The sequence below is a fragment of the Ixodes scapularis genome, unplaced genomic scaffold (assembly GCF_016920785.2).
Source record: "Ixodes scapularis isolate PalLabHiFi unplaced genomic scaffold, ASM1692078v2 PGA_scaffold2__306_contigs__length_199485367, whole genome shotgun sequence".
NCBI classification, from domain to species: Eukaryota; Metazoa; Arthropoda; class Arachnida; order Ixodida; family Ixodidae; genus Ixodes; species Ixodes scapularis.
Window position 1 is genome coordinate 151,851,611 of NW_024609857.1, and position 17,308 is coordinate 151,868,918.

The 17,308-nt window shown below is 42.2% G+C and overlaps 1 protein-coding gene across 1 annotated transcript in view; it reads right to left on the minus strand.

The window, feature by feature from the left end:
- Window positions 1-3,284: 3,284 nt before the first annotated feature.
- Window positions 3,285-17,308, minus strand: part of LOC120850521 (lipase 3-like) — a 45,491-nt gene continuing 31,467 nt past the window's right edge. Inside the window, exon 6 of the mRNA XM_040223043.2 lies at window positions 3,285-3,527. Within this exon, the coding sequence (XP_040078977.2) occupies window positions 3,285-3,527 (243 nt within the window). The remainder of the gene's footprint in view (window positions 3,528-17,308) is intronic.

The window sequence follows — 17,308 nt, forward strand, 5'->3', positions numbered from 1 at the left end:
AAGAATATATAAACAAGAAAAATTTTTTATCAAGGCCAGACTTCCGCCATTATAGAAATGACCGCCAAGCCACACGAGGAGGAGGTGTTCTCATCGCCGCACACCAGCATTTGTCATGTTCTATTGCTAGCATTGCATCCGACCTTGAAATACTATGGCTCATATGTCGCGCTTCGCCTCAGACGGTTCTTTTGGAAGTCTGCTACAGGCCCCCCATAATTCTCCTGACTTTTCTTGTAAACTTAATAACATCTTTATTGAATTTCCATCAACGTACCCGAATGCACATATCCTTCTCTTTGGAGATTTTAATTACCCGCAAATAGACTGGAGCCGCAAAAGATTTTTTTAACGTATTTCTTAATTTTAGCCTTGTTCAACTAGTATCTGAACCCACACGTGTTTCATGGGATTCTGCAAACGTCTTAGGTCTAATTCTAAGCAGTCATCCCGACAGCCTATCACCGGTTACTTATCTCCGCGAAATCAACGACCACAAAGTAATTCATGCTACCTTCAACTTTTGCTTGGTACGACGCCAAACACGCGATAAAAGAATTCGTCTTTATGATAAGGGAAATTATAAAGTATTAAACAGGGAGCTAAACGCCTTCCTTCCAATTTTGGAAGCATCATTTTTTAGTCGCTCTATTAATACAAACTGGATAATGTTCAGAAATAAATTAAATGAACTTGCAAAATAAATTCATCCCAATAATTACGTTCCGTGGGAATCGACAGAAATCCTAGTTTACAAAGTCTTTAAAAAAACTAGGTAACAAAAAAAAAGTCTTTTCCGCTCGGCCAAACGGAATGGAAACCCTTGAGCATGGGAAAATAACTACGCAGCTGAAGACGCCTATCTGCTATCTATACGTAGCGCAAAGCATTCCTTTTTTATGATGACTTACCGAAGATCTTAATTAACAATCCTAAAAAGTTTTGGCAAGTTATAAATCCCCAAGAGACGCGCATCATTAGCCTGACGAACGCAGCGGGCGAAATAGTCACTTACACTGAGTGCGCCAATGCTTTTAACTCGGCCTTCTTTTCCGTGTTTAGCGAAGAAACTGATGTCCCTCCCTCTTTAATACTATCTAACGCAGTATCTACTATGCCAGCTCTCACATTTTCTGTAGATGGCATCTCATCATTAATCGAAAATATCAAACTCTCATCGTCAGCCGGCGGTGACGGAATTAACTCCAAACTTTTAAAAAATACCAAACGTATATCTGCTGTGTACATGACCATGTTGTTCTCACAATCACTTTCTACAGGCATCTTACCCGACGACTGGAAGGTGGGAAGGGTCGTTCCAGTCTACAAATCGGGTAACAAGGACTCCCCACTAAATTAACTTCCCATCTCTTTAACAAGAGTCCCCTGCAAAGCCATGGAATACGTCATATACACTCAAATAATTAATTTCCTAGACTCTATCGACTTTTTCCACCCCTCCCAGCACGGGTTTCGTAAAATCTTCTCTTGCGAAACTCAACTTGCACTCTTCGTTCATGACTTGCATTCAAATCTTGACCATAACCTTCAAACTGACATGGTTTATTTAGATTTTGCCAAAGCATTCGACAAAGTAGCGCACCAGCGCCTCCTCCAAAAACTTTCCCAATTAAATCTAAACACTGCTATTGTTCAATGGGTCAAGGAATTTCTGTCTAATCGCTCTCAGTTTGTCTTTGTTAACAACCACTCATCTAACCCTCTCCCACTAACATCAGGCGTCCCACAAGGATCTGTCCTCGGCCCCCTCCTGTTCTTAATATACATTACCATCTTACCATCGCATCTGTCATGCCTTACCATCGCATCTGTCATGCCTTACCATCGCATATGTCATGCCACATTCGTATGTTTGCGGATTACTGCGTTATTTATCGTACAATCGCTAACACCTCTGACCAGACATGCCTGCAGAATGACCTTAATCATGTACAAGATTGGTGCCACTGTTTGGAAAATGACCCTTAATCCCAGCAAATGTAAACTTGTATCATTCCATCGTTGCCCCATAACCCCTTTCTTTTTACCTATACAATTGCTAGCGTCACCGTCTAATCTGTACAATCATTTAAATACCTAGGTGTAACACTGTCGAACGATCTATCATGGCGCGCGCATACTGCCAACGTCATATCAGCTGCAAACAGTCCTTGGATTTCTTAAACGTAATCTATGCCACGTCCCGAAGCACGTACGTTTACTTGCGTACAAAACACTTGTTAAATCAAAACTTGAATACGCATCTGCCCATCTGGAACCCTCACAAAGCATATATTAGTAATGAACTTGAATCTATTCAAAATCGATCCACAAGGTTCATTCATTCTGCCTACTCATACGATATCAGCGTTTCATCATTAAAAGCAGAATCCGGCCTGACACCTCTTTCTCTCCGCCGTCGCACTTCCAGCCTTTCCCTCTTTCACAAGTTTTACTACAGCTCGCTCAACCATGCACCTTACATTGTCCCCCCATCACGCATATCTCCGCGCATTGGTCATCCACTTCAAGTAACGCTCCCACGTGCCCGCACTACTACTTTTTTAGCCTTTTTTTTCTCAAGCAGCAGCAGACTGGAACGGCCTTCCCCACCACGTCGCCGCCATCACATGTCCATCAGTATTCATGGAGACTGTCGCCAACCACCTTCCGACATGAATGTCTGTTAAAAATGCTTTTATATGTAACCCCATCCCTTATGTAATAACCCTGACGGGGTATTTAAGGTAATAAAATGAAATGAAATGAAACGAAACACTGTTTTCTTCTTTACCTCCCCATTGTGCTTTAAACTATAAGTTTACTGCGAGATTATACTATAACAGCAAAGAAGTTTCCCTGTACTTTGCAGTGCCCCAAATATACGCTGCGGGGACAGCCGAGACGCTGCACATAGCTACACAGCTATATTTAAATTTAACATACGGTGTTAATGTGACATCGTGACGTCGCGTGACGCTAGGACCTAACGTACAACTGTAACGTTTCGTGGTGCCAAGACATAACGTGACATAAATGTTTTCACCAACCTCAGACTAGAAATCCTCCACTAAAACTACCGTTAAAATTGTGACGCCACGTCCCCAGGTGACTGCCGACACTGTGATTCCCCTCTAAATTTAGATACGACGTCTATACACAAAACACAGACTATATTTTCTGCGAAGCCTCGCCAGCAACAATTATCACCCTAAAATTGCAATGGAGGAAATCGTCCATACCCAAGTATGCGACTTCATGGCACTCAAAAATATTGACACATTTTAATGCCCATATTTTTTCATCTCCTTGATCATTGGCTCGTAAAGAATCTTTGTCGCGTTACAGCCCCATCCGAAGTCAATATGCGTGAATTGCGGATCAGGCACTTTGTAGAAGGACACAACGTTAGGAAGATCGTCTCGCAGGTGACGAACGTCCGTCTCTGAGGCAAGCCAGTCATTTTGGCTCCAGTAGATGGCAACGGGAACCTTCGTACGTGCCAGTGAATAGCTCGGAGGTTTTATCTGGAAAAGAAAAGTTTCCCCTTTAAAGCAACTCAAATTCGACGTAGTATTCACGTACACCAGAAACATTGATTTTAATTGCGACAGCCTTCACCAATTTTTATATTATTTCATTTCATTACCTAATGTCATGCATAAAAGTAGTTGAATAAATATTTGCAATAAACACGGCACATTCACCTACTTTATTATACTATACATTGTTACCACTGCGCATTTTTATTTTGGCATGTATATATTGCTTGCTATTTATCCATTCATGTTCCTTGCTGAACCGCCTCAAGGCATTCAGCATTAGAGGCAATGTAGGTTTCACCGAATAAAACGTATCAAAGTTAACAGAAGCACATAATAATAAAAATATAAACAATTATGGGTGTTTGAAGCATCATACCTTTGATGCAAAGCCAACATAAGCAAACAAGAAAAAGTTGAAGCTTTCGAAAATTTATTTGAGCGTCAACGCATTACCTTATGTTACTTCATTTATTCAACACGCAAGCAATCGCCATCAGTGATGCTGACTAAAGAGCAGTGCTGTAGGCGTTAACAAAGACGTAAGGAAACATGTTACTCGTATCTTGCAATATAAAAGCTGTCACGATACCACTACCGTTACAGATCAAAAATAAAGCCCGTTACTTCTGCGTTACTTTTTATTTATAAATTGACGGTAACAACGTTTTTTGGAGGCTACGGTGTTTTCTCAGTCTCGGACAAAAAGCGTGGGTGCTAGGGTTTTTTAAAGGTGCGACATTTTGCGTGGGAAATTTACAGCACAATTTCTGAAGGTATGTGGAATGAGTGAAATACTTAATTGATTGGCTCCTACCCTTCGTTTCAGCTGCTTAAGTCCAGACGCCGCCAACAATACGAGCTAATGTGGCAAATCAATAGCGTAAAAAGCGCAAGTCACTAAGCCTTTTGGACAAAACCCCGAGACTGGGGTGGAAAAAGGACAACACAACACAAAGTCTCAAATACAGCTGTGTTTGAGACTTTGTGTTGTGTTGTCCATTTTTCCCCGAGACTCGGGTTTTTTTTCCAAAATGTTAAACCTTCATGTTTGCGCCCTAACTTTTTGTTCACTAAGCCTTTTCTTTTTATGTTTAGCTCAGTGATGATAGAATACGTACAGAAACATGACGAGCACCAGGAATGTGCCCTTTTGACGCCGCCTGATGGTTCAGATTAGCTCGTAGCGTCCGCTGTGTCACAACTTAATTCAAAACGCATACAAACACGAACAAAATACAATTGTACTTTGCTTCAGGTTTTGGAAAGAAGATGTAACGAGGTACGTAACTACGTTGCCCGTTACTTGAAATAAGTAACGTAAGTAGCTTACCCGTTACTGGTTTTAAAACGTAACGAGTACATTACTACGTTACTGAGAAACGTCACGCGTTAACGCCAGCGCTACTAAAGAGGCATGAATGCTGTTCCATTCAAGGGACGATTAGATGCTTAAATGCCGGAAGTTATGAGCTTTCCTTCTGCACTGGACGACATGCTATCTCCTCTCAATTGTGCACAAGCCCGTTGATATAAACAAGTCAAATGCTCATCAGAGCTTAGGGGCATGCACCATTTAATGGACGTCCTTAGAATCCCCTAACATGCTCAGGATATTAGTGCGACCCGAGAATTTTCGTTGCGCCGCTTTTCTGCAAATTGTGAAATGCATTGCCACAACTTTCTTTGGCAGGGTAACCAAAGCTAGGAAGGCATATCTTCAACATGGCTATTTTCACGTTTGTAGTTCCAAAATTTCTTTTTATTTTTGTTTTGCTTTTTAGTCAAATCAATATCCGTCGGACTTATCGTATTCAAAATATTTATTAAACTACAAACCGCAGACACAGATAATGTGAGAATCTTCTCAATTATTCTCCTCTGAGATAAAACTTCTGCAAAAAAACATTGAATTTTGTATATTATGTTATTCGAATATAATGTAACGTTAGCATGCTCGAACTCATGTACACTCTGAAAAACGTCTGTGCGTCTACTTTCACGCACAACACTCGGAGAGCCAATCAGCGCGACTTACGGAGGCAGCTCAGCGAATGACGATGCCGAAACATTTGTTTAGGCCAAAAAACGCATTCCGAGTTTTGATATTAAGCAATGCAAAACGCCACGCTTGCATTGCTTAATGTCACAACTCAGTCTGCGTTTTTTGGTCTAAACAGATGTTTCGGCATCGTCATTCGCTGAGCTGCCTCCGTAAGTCGCGCTGATTGGCTCTCCGAGTGTTGTGTATGAACGTAGACGCACAGGCCTTTTTTAGAGTGTACTTAAGTTTACTTGATGTTCAAATACCAAGTTCGATTTGGCGTCTCTTGGGGCTTCAAATTGTAATGCAAATCGAGGCTCTCGTATGTTACAGGAGCACCCGGTCTCCACTGCTTTGCCCACAAATACTCTCTGTGCGCCATCTAACGTTAGTCTTCATGACCAATCCGATAAAGTAAAATCGTTGTAAATTCAAACGCACCGATCAACAGATTCAACAGATGCACCGATCATTCTCATGTCATTCTAATCACTGAAATCTTGAAGTGGTTGTGAAATGTCTTTTTCGAATTTCTGAGATATATGCCTGCTCTAAATCATTGTGCTTTATTATACAATCCACTTTCACTCGTTTGATACTTTGTATTATCTTATTAGTGTAAAAAAGAGAATCTTCATTCTCTGGGAGCTTCACGTTCAGTTCTACGAATACATCACGGCAGGAAACTTTTGCAGACTGTGAAAGATAACGACGTAGCACGGATTTGGTGAGCAAGACCAGAGTATCAGATATCGCTCCAACAGCGGCACCTTAATGACATGACACATGCAAGTCAACGGATTACATCTAACGTCAGATAGTGTGCTCAAATACTTTTAAAAGGGCCGTCCTCATTGAGCGCTATTGCGTCGCCTATTACACCGCGGACGGCTATTGGGCTTCGAGCCGCACGCCGGCACCATATATTGTTTGAGATACCGCATGTCGTGCTACAGAAAGGTTGAGGAAACTGTTTGCGACTTTGATTGGCCGAACCGCGTCCCATTATAATCGTGAAATGACGAGCCGCAAATATGCTCTCGCTTTGATAAAACAATTGATGATCCGCTTGCAGAAAAAAAGAGATGGCATGATACATACGCAAAATTAATTGCCTTTAGGTACCCAAGGTGCACCACCTCAAGTTACTCTTCAGGAATTTGATCGCTGTAATGTCAAATTTATAAAAAAAAAAGAAAGAAAACTCACGCCCATAAGCCGGTCGTGGTAAAGTTACGTTCAATAATTTTACCCACGAAAATAAATCGACCAAATCGAATGTGCTTACACTTGAGAGGTCACGCGCGAGAGTCTTTGCTTGCCACTAACTTCGCAAAATTCTTGTTTCAAATCCTCTTGGGATTTTACATTTTTATAAGCTTACTTTACGTATTATTATAGTTATAATCCGCAATCAGGTTCCACAACCACTTTCCACAACTAATGCGAGCCGCGGCAGGACGGCCAGCATGGTTAGGGCGGTTACCAAACGACAGAAGACTCGGCTATCTTTGAAACCGAAACTGTGTGTCACTCAGGTGACATACAGGCGCCCAACTAAAACGAGAACGCCAATCAATAGCCGAACGTTTTAATCACTCCCAATTTTTTATTCCAATACTGGATGAAGTAGAATACTTGTTTAGACATCTGTCGTGTGGTTTTGTTGCTTACGTTGCCTTGGGTCGTCGCATGGTCGTTTTAGAGAGTCCGACAAAACAAGATTTTCAAATAGGGTTTATATAATATACACTCACGATATTTCGCCGTAATACTTAGGAATCAATGTCTGCGTGGTTCAATAAATATTTTTGAAAACAAATTTAGGGCGTAACAGGTTCCGAGCATATCACTATCGGTCCACAGCCAATTAGCTATCGCCATTCACCAATAAGAAAGCCGAACAACAGGTCACAAAGCAAACATCGCAATACCTAATAAGACACGCCCTCTATTTCTTAACCTTTTAGTGACTACTGATGTCTGGTGACCATGGAGGTAGAACACGTGACTGCTCATTTTGCCATGAGTTGAGGAGACTAAATGCCTGTTCAAACATGGGCTACGGTACAACCTCAGCGCCATTGGTCCGCTCTGCAAATAGCGCTGTCCCTTTTTATGCACCATTTACATCACCCTGTGTTAGCAATAGAGCGCTGATACAGCGCTGCTTCAGGGCCAAGTTCCATTGCAATCAGAGCAGCATCATTGTTGATTTAGCGCTGCAATATTTGTGTGAAGCGGCTATGGAGGAGCAGTATTATTGAGGGTTAACGCTGGGCCTCAATATTGTTGAAACTTAATTTCTCGTATTTGTAATGGTCAGACCAACGTCGGCTCTGCTCTCTACCCGCTATCAGTTACGAGGAAACACCGAAAGAATTTAGCACCCCCTTCCCCCCCCCCCCCGCCGTTGACTCTCTCCACTCATGGCCAAAGCAAAGTGTTCCATAATTATATCAGTGGTTTTTATCATAAATCTTTATTTCAGCTTGGCACCCGCATTACAATTCTCGGTGTACTAGTTTTCTTTTCTTTTTCTTTGTTTTTAAGCACGGAACATTTTAAAAGTGTGGGGATTTCCGCAACCGCTCTGATCGGTCACAAACGTGAAAATGAATATCCGATAGATCCGGATCACGAACATCCGACCATTCCGGAGCACATGCAGGTCACTCGGACAGTGCTTGTGTCCAATCTTTGGGCGTCATTGCGCTAAGTTCCGCGGATGCATCAAGTTACAGCCTGTATGTTCGACTGCTCATCACGCTCATCGTGCGTTTGCTTACCCGCCAAATCTGTCTGTGTTATTTTATCCTCCCCTCTTCGACCTCAACCAAGGACTGCGCGTACTCGTCTGCTTTCGTCATCGCGGCTTCTTCACGCGTTCTCTATTTTACCCTTTTACTGGCGTATCCTTCTATGGCGCTTCGGTGCGCCAAAGACGCATATTGGAACACTTTCTGTTTAACTTCTAACGGTTTCGGGAAGCTGTATACTGGAACAAAGAAGTAGATATTTTATGGCCATAGCCGTTATCGGCGAGGTTGCGCAGCGTATCGTGTTTGTGTTTCGTATGCACACTGACTACCGTTATGAGCTAGAACGCTCAGACGGCGACGAGACTGTACCAACCGCATTGTCGCGCGGCTAAAGTGCCTGCGTCTGGAATGGGGAGGTATCGCACACGGCGGGTGAGTAGACACGTTTAAACACCACCGCTGCCGTCCTGAATCTCCACGCTCTTCCTGCTCGACCACATGGTCCGTACTGCTTGGCTGCCGACTGCGCATACTAGCTCATATCGCTAGCCACCTAAAGTCCTGGAACCCTAAGTTGAGCGGTTGAACAGATTCACTTAACGTATTGTGAAACTACACTCCAGAGTTGTCGTGACTTCGCTGTGTCACGTGACGTCACGTCACACTACGTCACAAATTTTCCTCTAGATTTAGTGGAAAAATACGTTCTGCTGAATTCAACGAGAATGTTTTGACGCTTAATTCTCATGCAAAATTTTAACGGGGAAATTATGGAGTATGGCTTGACGTGAAGTCACAGAACTACAAGAACACCATCCTCTGAACTTAGAGTGATCTTAAGTTCACTAAATTTAATACGGCATTGTTACTGTGCCACATTTTTGCAGGGTCTCAACTTTCGGCGCATTTCCTCTACAGTACACGTCAAGGAATCGTGACTTTTTTTTCATTCTGCATCGGGTATATCATGCCGCCTGCCCCGTTGTTTTGCGGTCTAAGGAACCTGTGTAGAATTGCAGGATATCCAGCTCATAACGCATTATATTAAAATCTTGAAACAACGTTGTTAACGATGCTCAATTTGTTATCGCATATTCTGGGACAGTTTGCGCACGTAGCAAAAATCTAATGGACTCTAATAAAGAGCTTCAGGACTAAGTACACTTATACATGGATACATAAAATATTGGTGTTTTTTATTTACTTTGAAGAGTTAAATGGTGTTATCCAAGGGCGTAACCGAAAAAGCGCCTACTGAAGTTCGCAAATTAAATGCGCACATAAAATACTAAATATCATGCTAAAACATTTCATAAGAGCACTTACGTTCCCGTATACTTGCATGTTTTTAACAAAGCCGAAGTCAAATTTTCTGAAACAGTCGCAGGCAACCAGCTGAAAATAGAAACAACGCCAAGTACAGAGCTACGTCCCCAAACCATATGTTGGCTGGTGCAACTGGGCTCTTAGGATTTGTTTATACATGTACATAAAGACATCAAGCAATACGGTTATTAAGAAGGGCAACGCGGCCCTTACTTGTACGGGTCAAAAATATATCGAATTCACCATGATTTAAAATAATGTTCTTGCTGAAAGAATTACCTGTTTTACTGAGCCATAAAATCATACAAAAACGCCTACGTTTAGATTGAGTATGGCCTCTGGAATTTCCCATCTCAGTGCAAATAAAATACAGAGCCGGGTGACATACTGTACCAGTCGAGGGAAGACTGACTCAAAAGAAAAGTAAAATAATCTTATGTGAATTATGACCACCGGAGGTATAACAGTTACGTTATTTTAATTGAAACACTGCACAACTAATGTGTTTCGTTTTATTGTATTTAAAACAGATAGCGTTTGATGTGGCCTCCTTTAAAAGGAGACTCATCGCCGAGTCTTCAACGTAGTTTTCATTATCAAATCCGTGAATAATTTCCCCACCAGCAGCGGAGCTCGTGGCTCTTTCATTAGCTCTCTCCCTTTCTCTCTTTTTCTTAGCCCGTCGGACCTTCACCTGTTCTACATGAAATGTACTTTCTCACAAAATAAACATACCTTTTGCAAAAGCCGATCAAGCAACATTGGTGCTCGCCATTTCTTGGACACGAAAGCGCGCGACTGGATCCATGTCCTTGCCGAACGCTGACACCAGCGCTCGTGTCAATACATGCTCAGAGTAAGTGCCCAAACGATGGCGGACAGGCAACGATGCGCACTTTTGAAAAGGGCAAATGTAAATTTGTTGCGCCTATGTCTATCCAGCCGGAAGTTTGTTGATCTTAACAGGCTACCCCCGTCTCAGCTGGTGACGAGAAATTTAGCCGGTGCAGTGCAACTGCTAGCCTCTAATTTTTGAACATAAACCACGCAGTAGTGATACAAAACCGCACGCCGGTGCGATGATCATCCAGATCGAAACGGTCAGTATCAAAAATTTAAGCCAGGATCCCCGCGAAAAAAGGTATTTTCTACTTTTTGCGCAGTAGCTTACTTGATGAGGGTGATCGGTATTGGAGTGGGGCTTGAACACCGCACTTCTGAGCAGTTGAAAAGAATTTTCGCGCTCCAGAACCCAAAGATTCTGTATTGAATCGCCGGCCACCTCTGCCCGTTTCGATCTGGATCAGCATCGTAAGGGCATGCTGCCGTGCTTTTCTACTGCGTGATGCACGTTAAAGACCCTAGGCTAGCGGTCGTACTGCTCTGGCTAAATGCTTTACGTGCGGCGGTAAAGTCAGACGCCCGTCGAAAGTGAATAAATTCCTGTCAAAAAAAAAAAAAGAAACAACGGAGAAGACAATTATTATTATTATTTGATGCGTTCGTGAGATAGCAATATACACTCACTCTCTATACCGCATCTTCCCCGTCGTTGATGTAACGCGGCTGGAGACATGAAAAAACCCCAATGGAGCGCGTGGCTTAGTAGGCCTGCAGCGCTACCTATCACAGGAGAGCTAAACTATTATCGAGGTTTCAACAATGGTCCAATATTTGTAGTGGGTCCCCACTTGACCGGCTGTCGCTGAGCCACTGCTGATATCAGCACCGATTGTAGACACGTTCCACGACAAAACCCTCAATCAAACGTTGCTTAAAAACAGCGGTTGGCAAGCTGAGTTATGAGCTTTTCGGCCGTTCATTAATAGGTTCGCGGGATAAAAGTTGATAAGCTATTTTAGTTTTAATTTTAAAGAGCACCGCTACTTGTCAAAATCAGAATTTCTCCTTTCACGTCAATTCTATAAAATGAACTGAAAACTGCGTATTATTTTCTATACCACAACCATATCATGTAACGCGAAAAACAACAAAAAAGCAGATAGTCTGCCTCCTCCATAGTCTCTCACTCCTGCTTTTTTTCTATGCGAACTCCGCAGGCTTGATACAAAAGCAGCGCCGAAATCGGTGTCGATTCAGCAATCATTTGCCGCTAAGCAGAAGGGACAACAAAAATCAAACGGATACTAAAATGCCACTCGTACACGCAATAGCATCGATGATAGCTAAACTTTTCTTTCGTTAGATGGCACTGGAGGTCTTCGCAACCACGCCTTCCGCGCCCTGCCATCTTGGCCTGCTGGGCTGTAAAAGGCGTTCTGAGCGTGCGCAGTAGATTTCTTGCCCGAAATATGAGACGCCATGCATGCGTCCATAGCCCAGTGACTCAACCATTTTCGCCTCGGTGATAAGTGCTGGAAAGATCTATAGTAGGCGCACAGATTAAGGGTAAAGAGGAAGTTTCTCCCACGTCTTTCCACTTTAGCAGAGCGCACGTTGGAGAGGAGGTCGCCTCCTCTCTAGCGTTCGCTCTGCTAAAGTAAAAAGAGGGGATGGAGCTTCCACATAATTGCTTAACCTATCACCGACTATAGTCTAGGCTTGAGTTCAGTTCTGTGGCCTGGCATTTGTTAGCGGAAATGTGAAACTCAAACTGATACGTACTGTTTATGATCGCTACTTCCAACGCCGTTTCTATTTTGACTACACTTTTCTGCTTATTCGGATTTCGTTGATACCATTCACCGTTAGGAGAACAGAGCGCGACTTAGTTTTTTGTACAAAATTGTGAATAGCGTTCTTCGCTTTTACGTGGTGTAAACATTCATGTCCCTCCTCGTTCCGACAGGAACCGCAGCGCCTCTCGGCATTCACACCATCTGTAAACTATCTCCTCTGTCACGAATACAATCTGTCTAAAAATATTGAAAATGCCGAACTTGATATATAGAGTGACATTAAGGTGTTCAGGAACTAAGTGAAAGTGATTGTCGCCGAACTTTAAATATTGCGTGTCTGATGCTTTGTGTGCCAAAGAGGAGACCTTGGTGGTTGTTTTGGGGCACTTAAAATAAAATAAAATAAAATAAAATGAAAATAAAATAAATAGCTGAAGTAAAAATTAGTCACATTATTGTAATCTTCAAAGCAATGGGATATATTTAAGACTCTTTAATTTCCTAGTATGAAGGTGAGACATTATGTTTTCAGGGGTGGGACCGTCTTTTCTCGCTGCATGTAACTGTACGCTACGTAGTTGTACGTGACTAACACCGCTGATACAAGATTTGCAATTACTAGTTCATCTAGTATATTTGTGGGTATTTCCATTGTTTTTACTCTTACGTGCACATTACAGTTCCCTACTTTTTTTTCTTTTTTTTTTTGCAATGCATCTGGGCCTTCACAGAAAATAAATATGAGAAGAAGTATGCTTATTATTTGCTTTGCTGGCTATAGCGCACGTGATCCTGATTGCATAATTTACGAAAGCAAACAAGGATTAGCTTTGCTTTATTTCCTGCGCATTTAGTTGTTATTTTTCACTGGCTTTTTTTCCTGCATTCATGAAAAATTATGACCATCGTAAGTGCGCCTAGCAACGGCGTATAGGTGTGACCAGAAGCTTACCTGCGCTAAGTGAAGAATATCTTTCGTTGAACCACCAGAGGGACTGTGGGAAATGTATACCGGCAATCGTGTCTAGAGAAACAGAATTTTTGCAAAGAAGATTATATTTGTTAGATACGATTAACAGACTACGTTCTAAATATATGAAACTTCATTTCCTCTATAAAAATATTTGTTTTTTTAGAAATCGAAGCGTACAATATTTCCGCATTAAAGCAATGTAAAATGTATTGGTGTATAGGAGTGAAAATAATGTTATTTCTTTACAAGGGGAGGCGGCTGTTTCTTGAAAACAAAACTGTCATTGATAGCTCACTTTTCACGCCTCTTTTGAGTTCGAAGTTCTTGATACTAAATTCAATACTCGTGAATAGCATATCTATTAACTTATATTATAGAAACGTGCAAAAAAATGAAAGCCGTTTACAAATCCCTGTAACGCCGAATTGGAGCGCAGCTCTTGAGGAGGAGAAGGGAAGGGTACTGAGGGGGGTCACGTCACCTACGGGTAGTCACGTGACCCCGGGTCGTCACGTGATCTCGGGGGAGGGGGGTCACGTGACCTCGGGGGGGGGGGGGTTCACGTCACCTCGGGGGGAGGGTCACGTGACCTCGGGGTCGCATGACCCCCCCCCCCCCCCTTATGCCGACGCCGACGGCGACGCCGACGGCGACGCCGACACCGCTCAGGCTGGAAACGGGCCCCTAAGAGCTGCGCTCTAAAAGTCTTTACAATTATACTTTTCGTCAGAAGGAACTAAGAACTTCACAGACATGGATTTACATTCACAAAAAGTATCATAACCTGAACAAGTGTTTCCAGAATTTGGGATCTACACATACGGTATGATGTCTTGGCGTGGTATTCTATCAACATCTCGAATGAGGGCAATTATTTGCAGAGAATTATTCGAGCCAGTTTAAGATGTTGAATTTGAAAGCTGATTTACCGTAATCCTGCAGTGCCAACATAGATTCGCAACTACGTTGATTTAACGTTCCGCGCACCGCGACCATACGTGCATGTTTTAGAGCGCAGCTCTTAGGGGCTTGTTCCCGGCTTGAGCGGCGTCGGCGTCGGCGTAACCAAGGTCAGCCCAAGGTCACGCGGCCCCCAAGGTCATCCCAAGGACACGTGACCCCCAAGGTCACCTCAAGGTCACGTGACCCTCAGAGGTCACGTGACCCCTCCCCCGAGGTCACGTGACCACCTCCCAGGGTCACGTGACCCCCCGCCGAGGTCACGTGACCTCCCCAATTACGTCATCGTCACTGATGACGTCACCGGCATTGTCATCGTCATCGTCATCATCACTGATGACGTCATCAGTGACGTCACTGATGACCTCACCGGCATCCGCATCGCCAGCATCACTGATAACGTCATCAGCGACGTCACTGATGACGTCACCGGCATCCGCATCGTCATCGTCATCATCACGGATGACGTCATCAGTGACGTCACTGATGACATCATTGGCATCGTCACGTGAACCCCCAAGGTCACGTGACCCCCCAGGTCACTTCACCCCCCCCCCCAGTACCCTTCCCTCCTTCTCCTCAAGAGCTGCGCTCTAATTCGGTGTTACAGGGAGTTGTAAACGGCTTTCACTTTTTTTTTGGAACATATTTTAGATTTCTATGAATATATCTATGTGTATCATAGTTGCAATCATCATGCATACAGGAGTTTTATAACCACGTTTTTTTCATAATCATTAACTAGAAACGTATTCCACATATCGAACACAGGGAATAATAGTAGCATTGCAAGTCGTGATCATACGAGCCAATTGAAATATTACTGAATTTGTAATTCCTGTGACCACAGTGAAGACATATTTCTTGCAATGCCAAAACTTCCTGAAATGAAAAAAAAAGAACAGACTTTTGCCCTAAAACTCAAATAGAGGCTAATGCAATGTTATCTTGTTTATTTTAAGAATAATGAAAATTATCTTACGGATTAGCCGTCTAGGGACTCACCAGAGGTTTTTCTTAGTATACATTATTTGGATGAGTCACAATATTTAAATTGATTCCACGCAACCACTGTTTGGTTTTCTATTTTCATAATATACGCTACCAAAATAAGCGCTACTGACAATGTCTAGGCTGGGTGCTAAGGATTTGACAAATAACTGTGTATAGGCTCATTTTAATTGGGTTATGAATGTCACATGTTTCGAAACAAAACCTTCGGTCGTTTTTCTAGCAGATTTTGTCGGTGCGTGCAATAGGAAACACTATTAATTTTAATGGTGCTTGCATTTCCCCGATTAAGATAATGTTAATATAATATGGGTTGATATTTTTAATTACATTTCTAAATTCCTAGTGTAACAGGACTATTTTACATCCGCAAAAATGAAGCTTGCAGTTGAGAAGAAAGATGTTAAAACAAAAAAGTCAAATGAACAAACTTGATGTTTTATGTCACATAAAAACTACTTTGTACTCTTTGGGGGACGTAGTAAATTTCTTCACAATAAGCATTCATACAAACATTGAACTACTTAAAAAAACTATGAAGACAGTATACTAACGTGGTTCATTTGATTATCGTTGATATCGGCCATTAACATAAGAGGTGTATTGCAGATCAGTCTAAACGAAGGAGTGGGGCAGAGGTTTTTGCCGAGCATATTTAGAATGCCAGTGTTCATCGTGATGTCTGCTCCGAAAAGTCCCAGCTGCCACTGCAATACACAGAACAATAGACAATGATAACTGCAGGGCGCAACCAGCAAACATTTTAGACATTGTAACTCTGGAACGGGGGGACAAAAAAAGGACGGATAGACGCGAAGCTTCAGAACTTTGAAGGTTTGTGCCTTTCCGTCCTTTTTTTTGTCCTCTCACTCCTGGGTTACCATATATATCATAATCAACTCGCCTGTGTACATGCTTTAACAGTGAAAGCTCCCCGACTTCAAAAAGCTGCCGTATTTCGTGTGACTTTACATGCGTAAATCGTGAGTTCAAAACATCAGTTAGAGAGCTGTCTTGGAGCGACTACTTCTCACATTTTTAACTAGGATTCCGTGTTTTTGCAGTTTATTTTTCATTAAATTCAGATAGTGCTTACGAAGTTAATATTTTGCAGTACATTCGGCGTTTTTCGGAGTTTAAGTTTTTCTAGACTTCCAATATTCGGAAATTCGTAGTTTAATATTGCAAAATTCCCAATAGTTCAAAATTAAAAAAATACACGGACATAAAAGTGCAACCACATTCATTAAAACGCGCTTGTAACAAATAATAATATTCCAGAGGGATTAGGCGTTGGCACCCTTGCTATTGGCTTGACTAACTGTCCTAAATCTAACTTAACTAAACTTTTTTAAACTTTCAAATGACTTTTGCGTCAATAGATGGCAACACTTTAAAATCAAGAAATTCCTGGACGTAGTTACTTGAACACTTTCTTTCCTCCCCATCCCATTCTACCAGTCCAACTGCTGCTTGTTACGCGGTTCCTTATCAAGCTAGGGGCTATCGCCTGAATGACCTCATGTTATGTTTGAGTACAGGTCAGAAATATACAGTCCGTTGAGGAACTGTGCTTTGTAACTTGCCTGGTGAGGTAAATTTATCTTCTCCTTCGTGAGTGGCTTTCTCTGTCAGGTTCGTTATTATATGAAGGTGGAGCTTATAATGTTTTTTTGTCTTTAGGATGTTCCTCAACTAATCATTGTATGATGACATTTTCAGTCATTGTATGATAAACAATGAGAAGATTCACGCAATGCAACCGTAAAGTATGAGAACCTCAAAACATGCAACCGTTTTTTTTTCCTCTTCACAAAGCGAAATACCAGATTTTTCTGCGCCATTTAGGCAGATTTTCGGTTTCGAGTGGAAATGCAATGGCACTATTACGGGACGGGCAAATCACGTAGCCGTAATAAATGAAGAAAGAGTGTATCTGAAACTTACACACAATAAAAAAAGAAAGGGTGCTCATTCATATTGTATACATTCCAAACTAAATGCGATTTCATAATAACTGTAAAAAAGCCCACCTGCAAAAGAAACCAGAT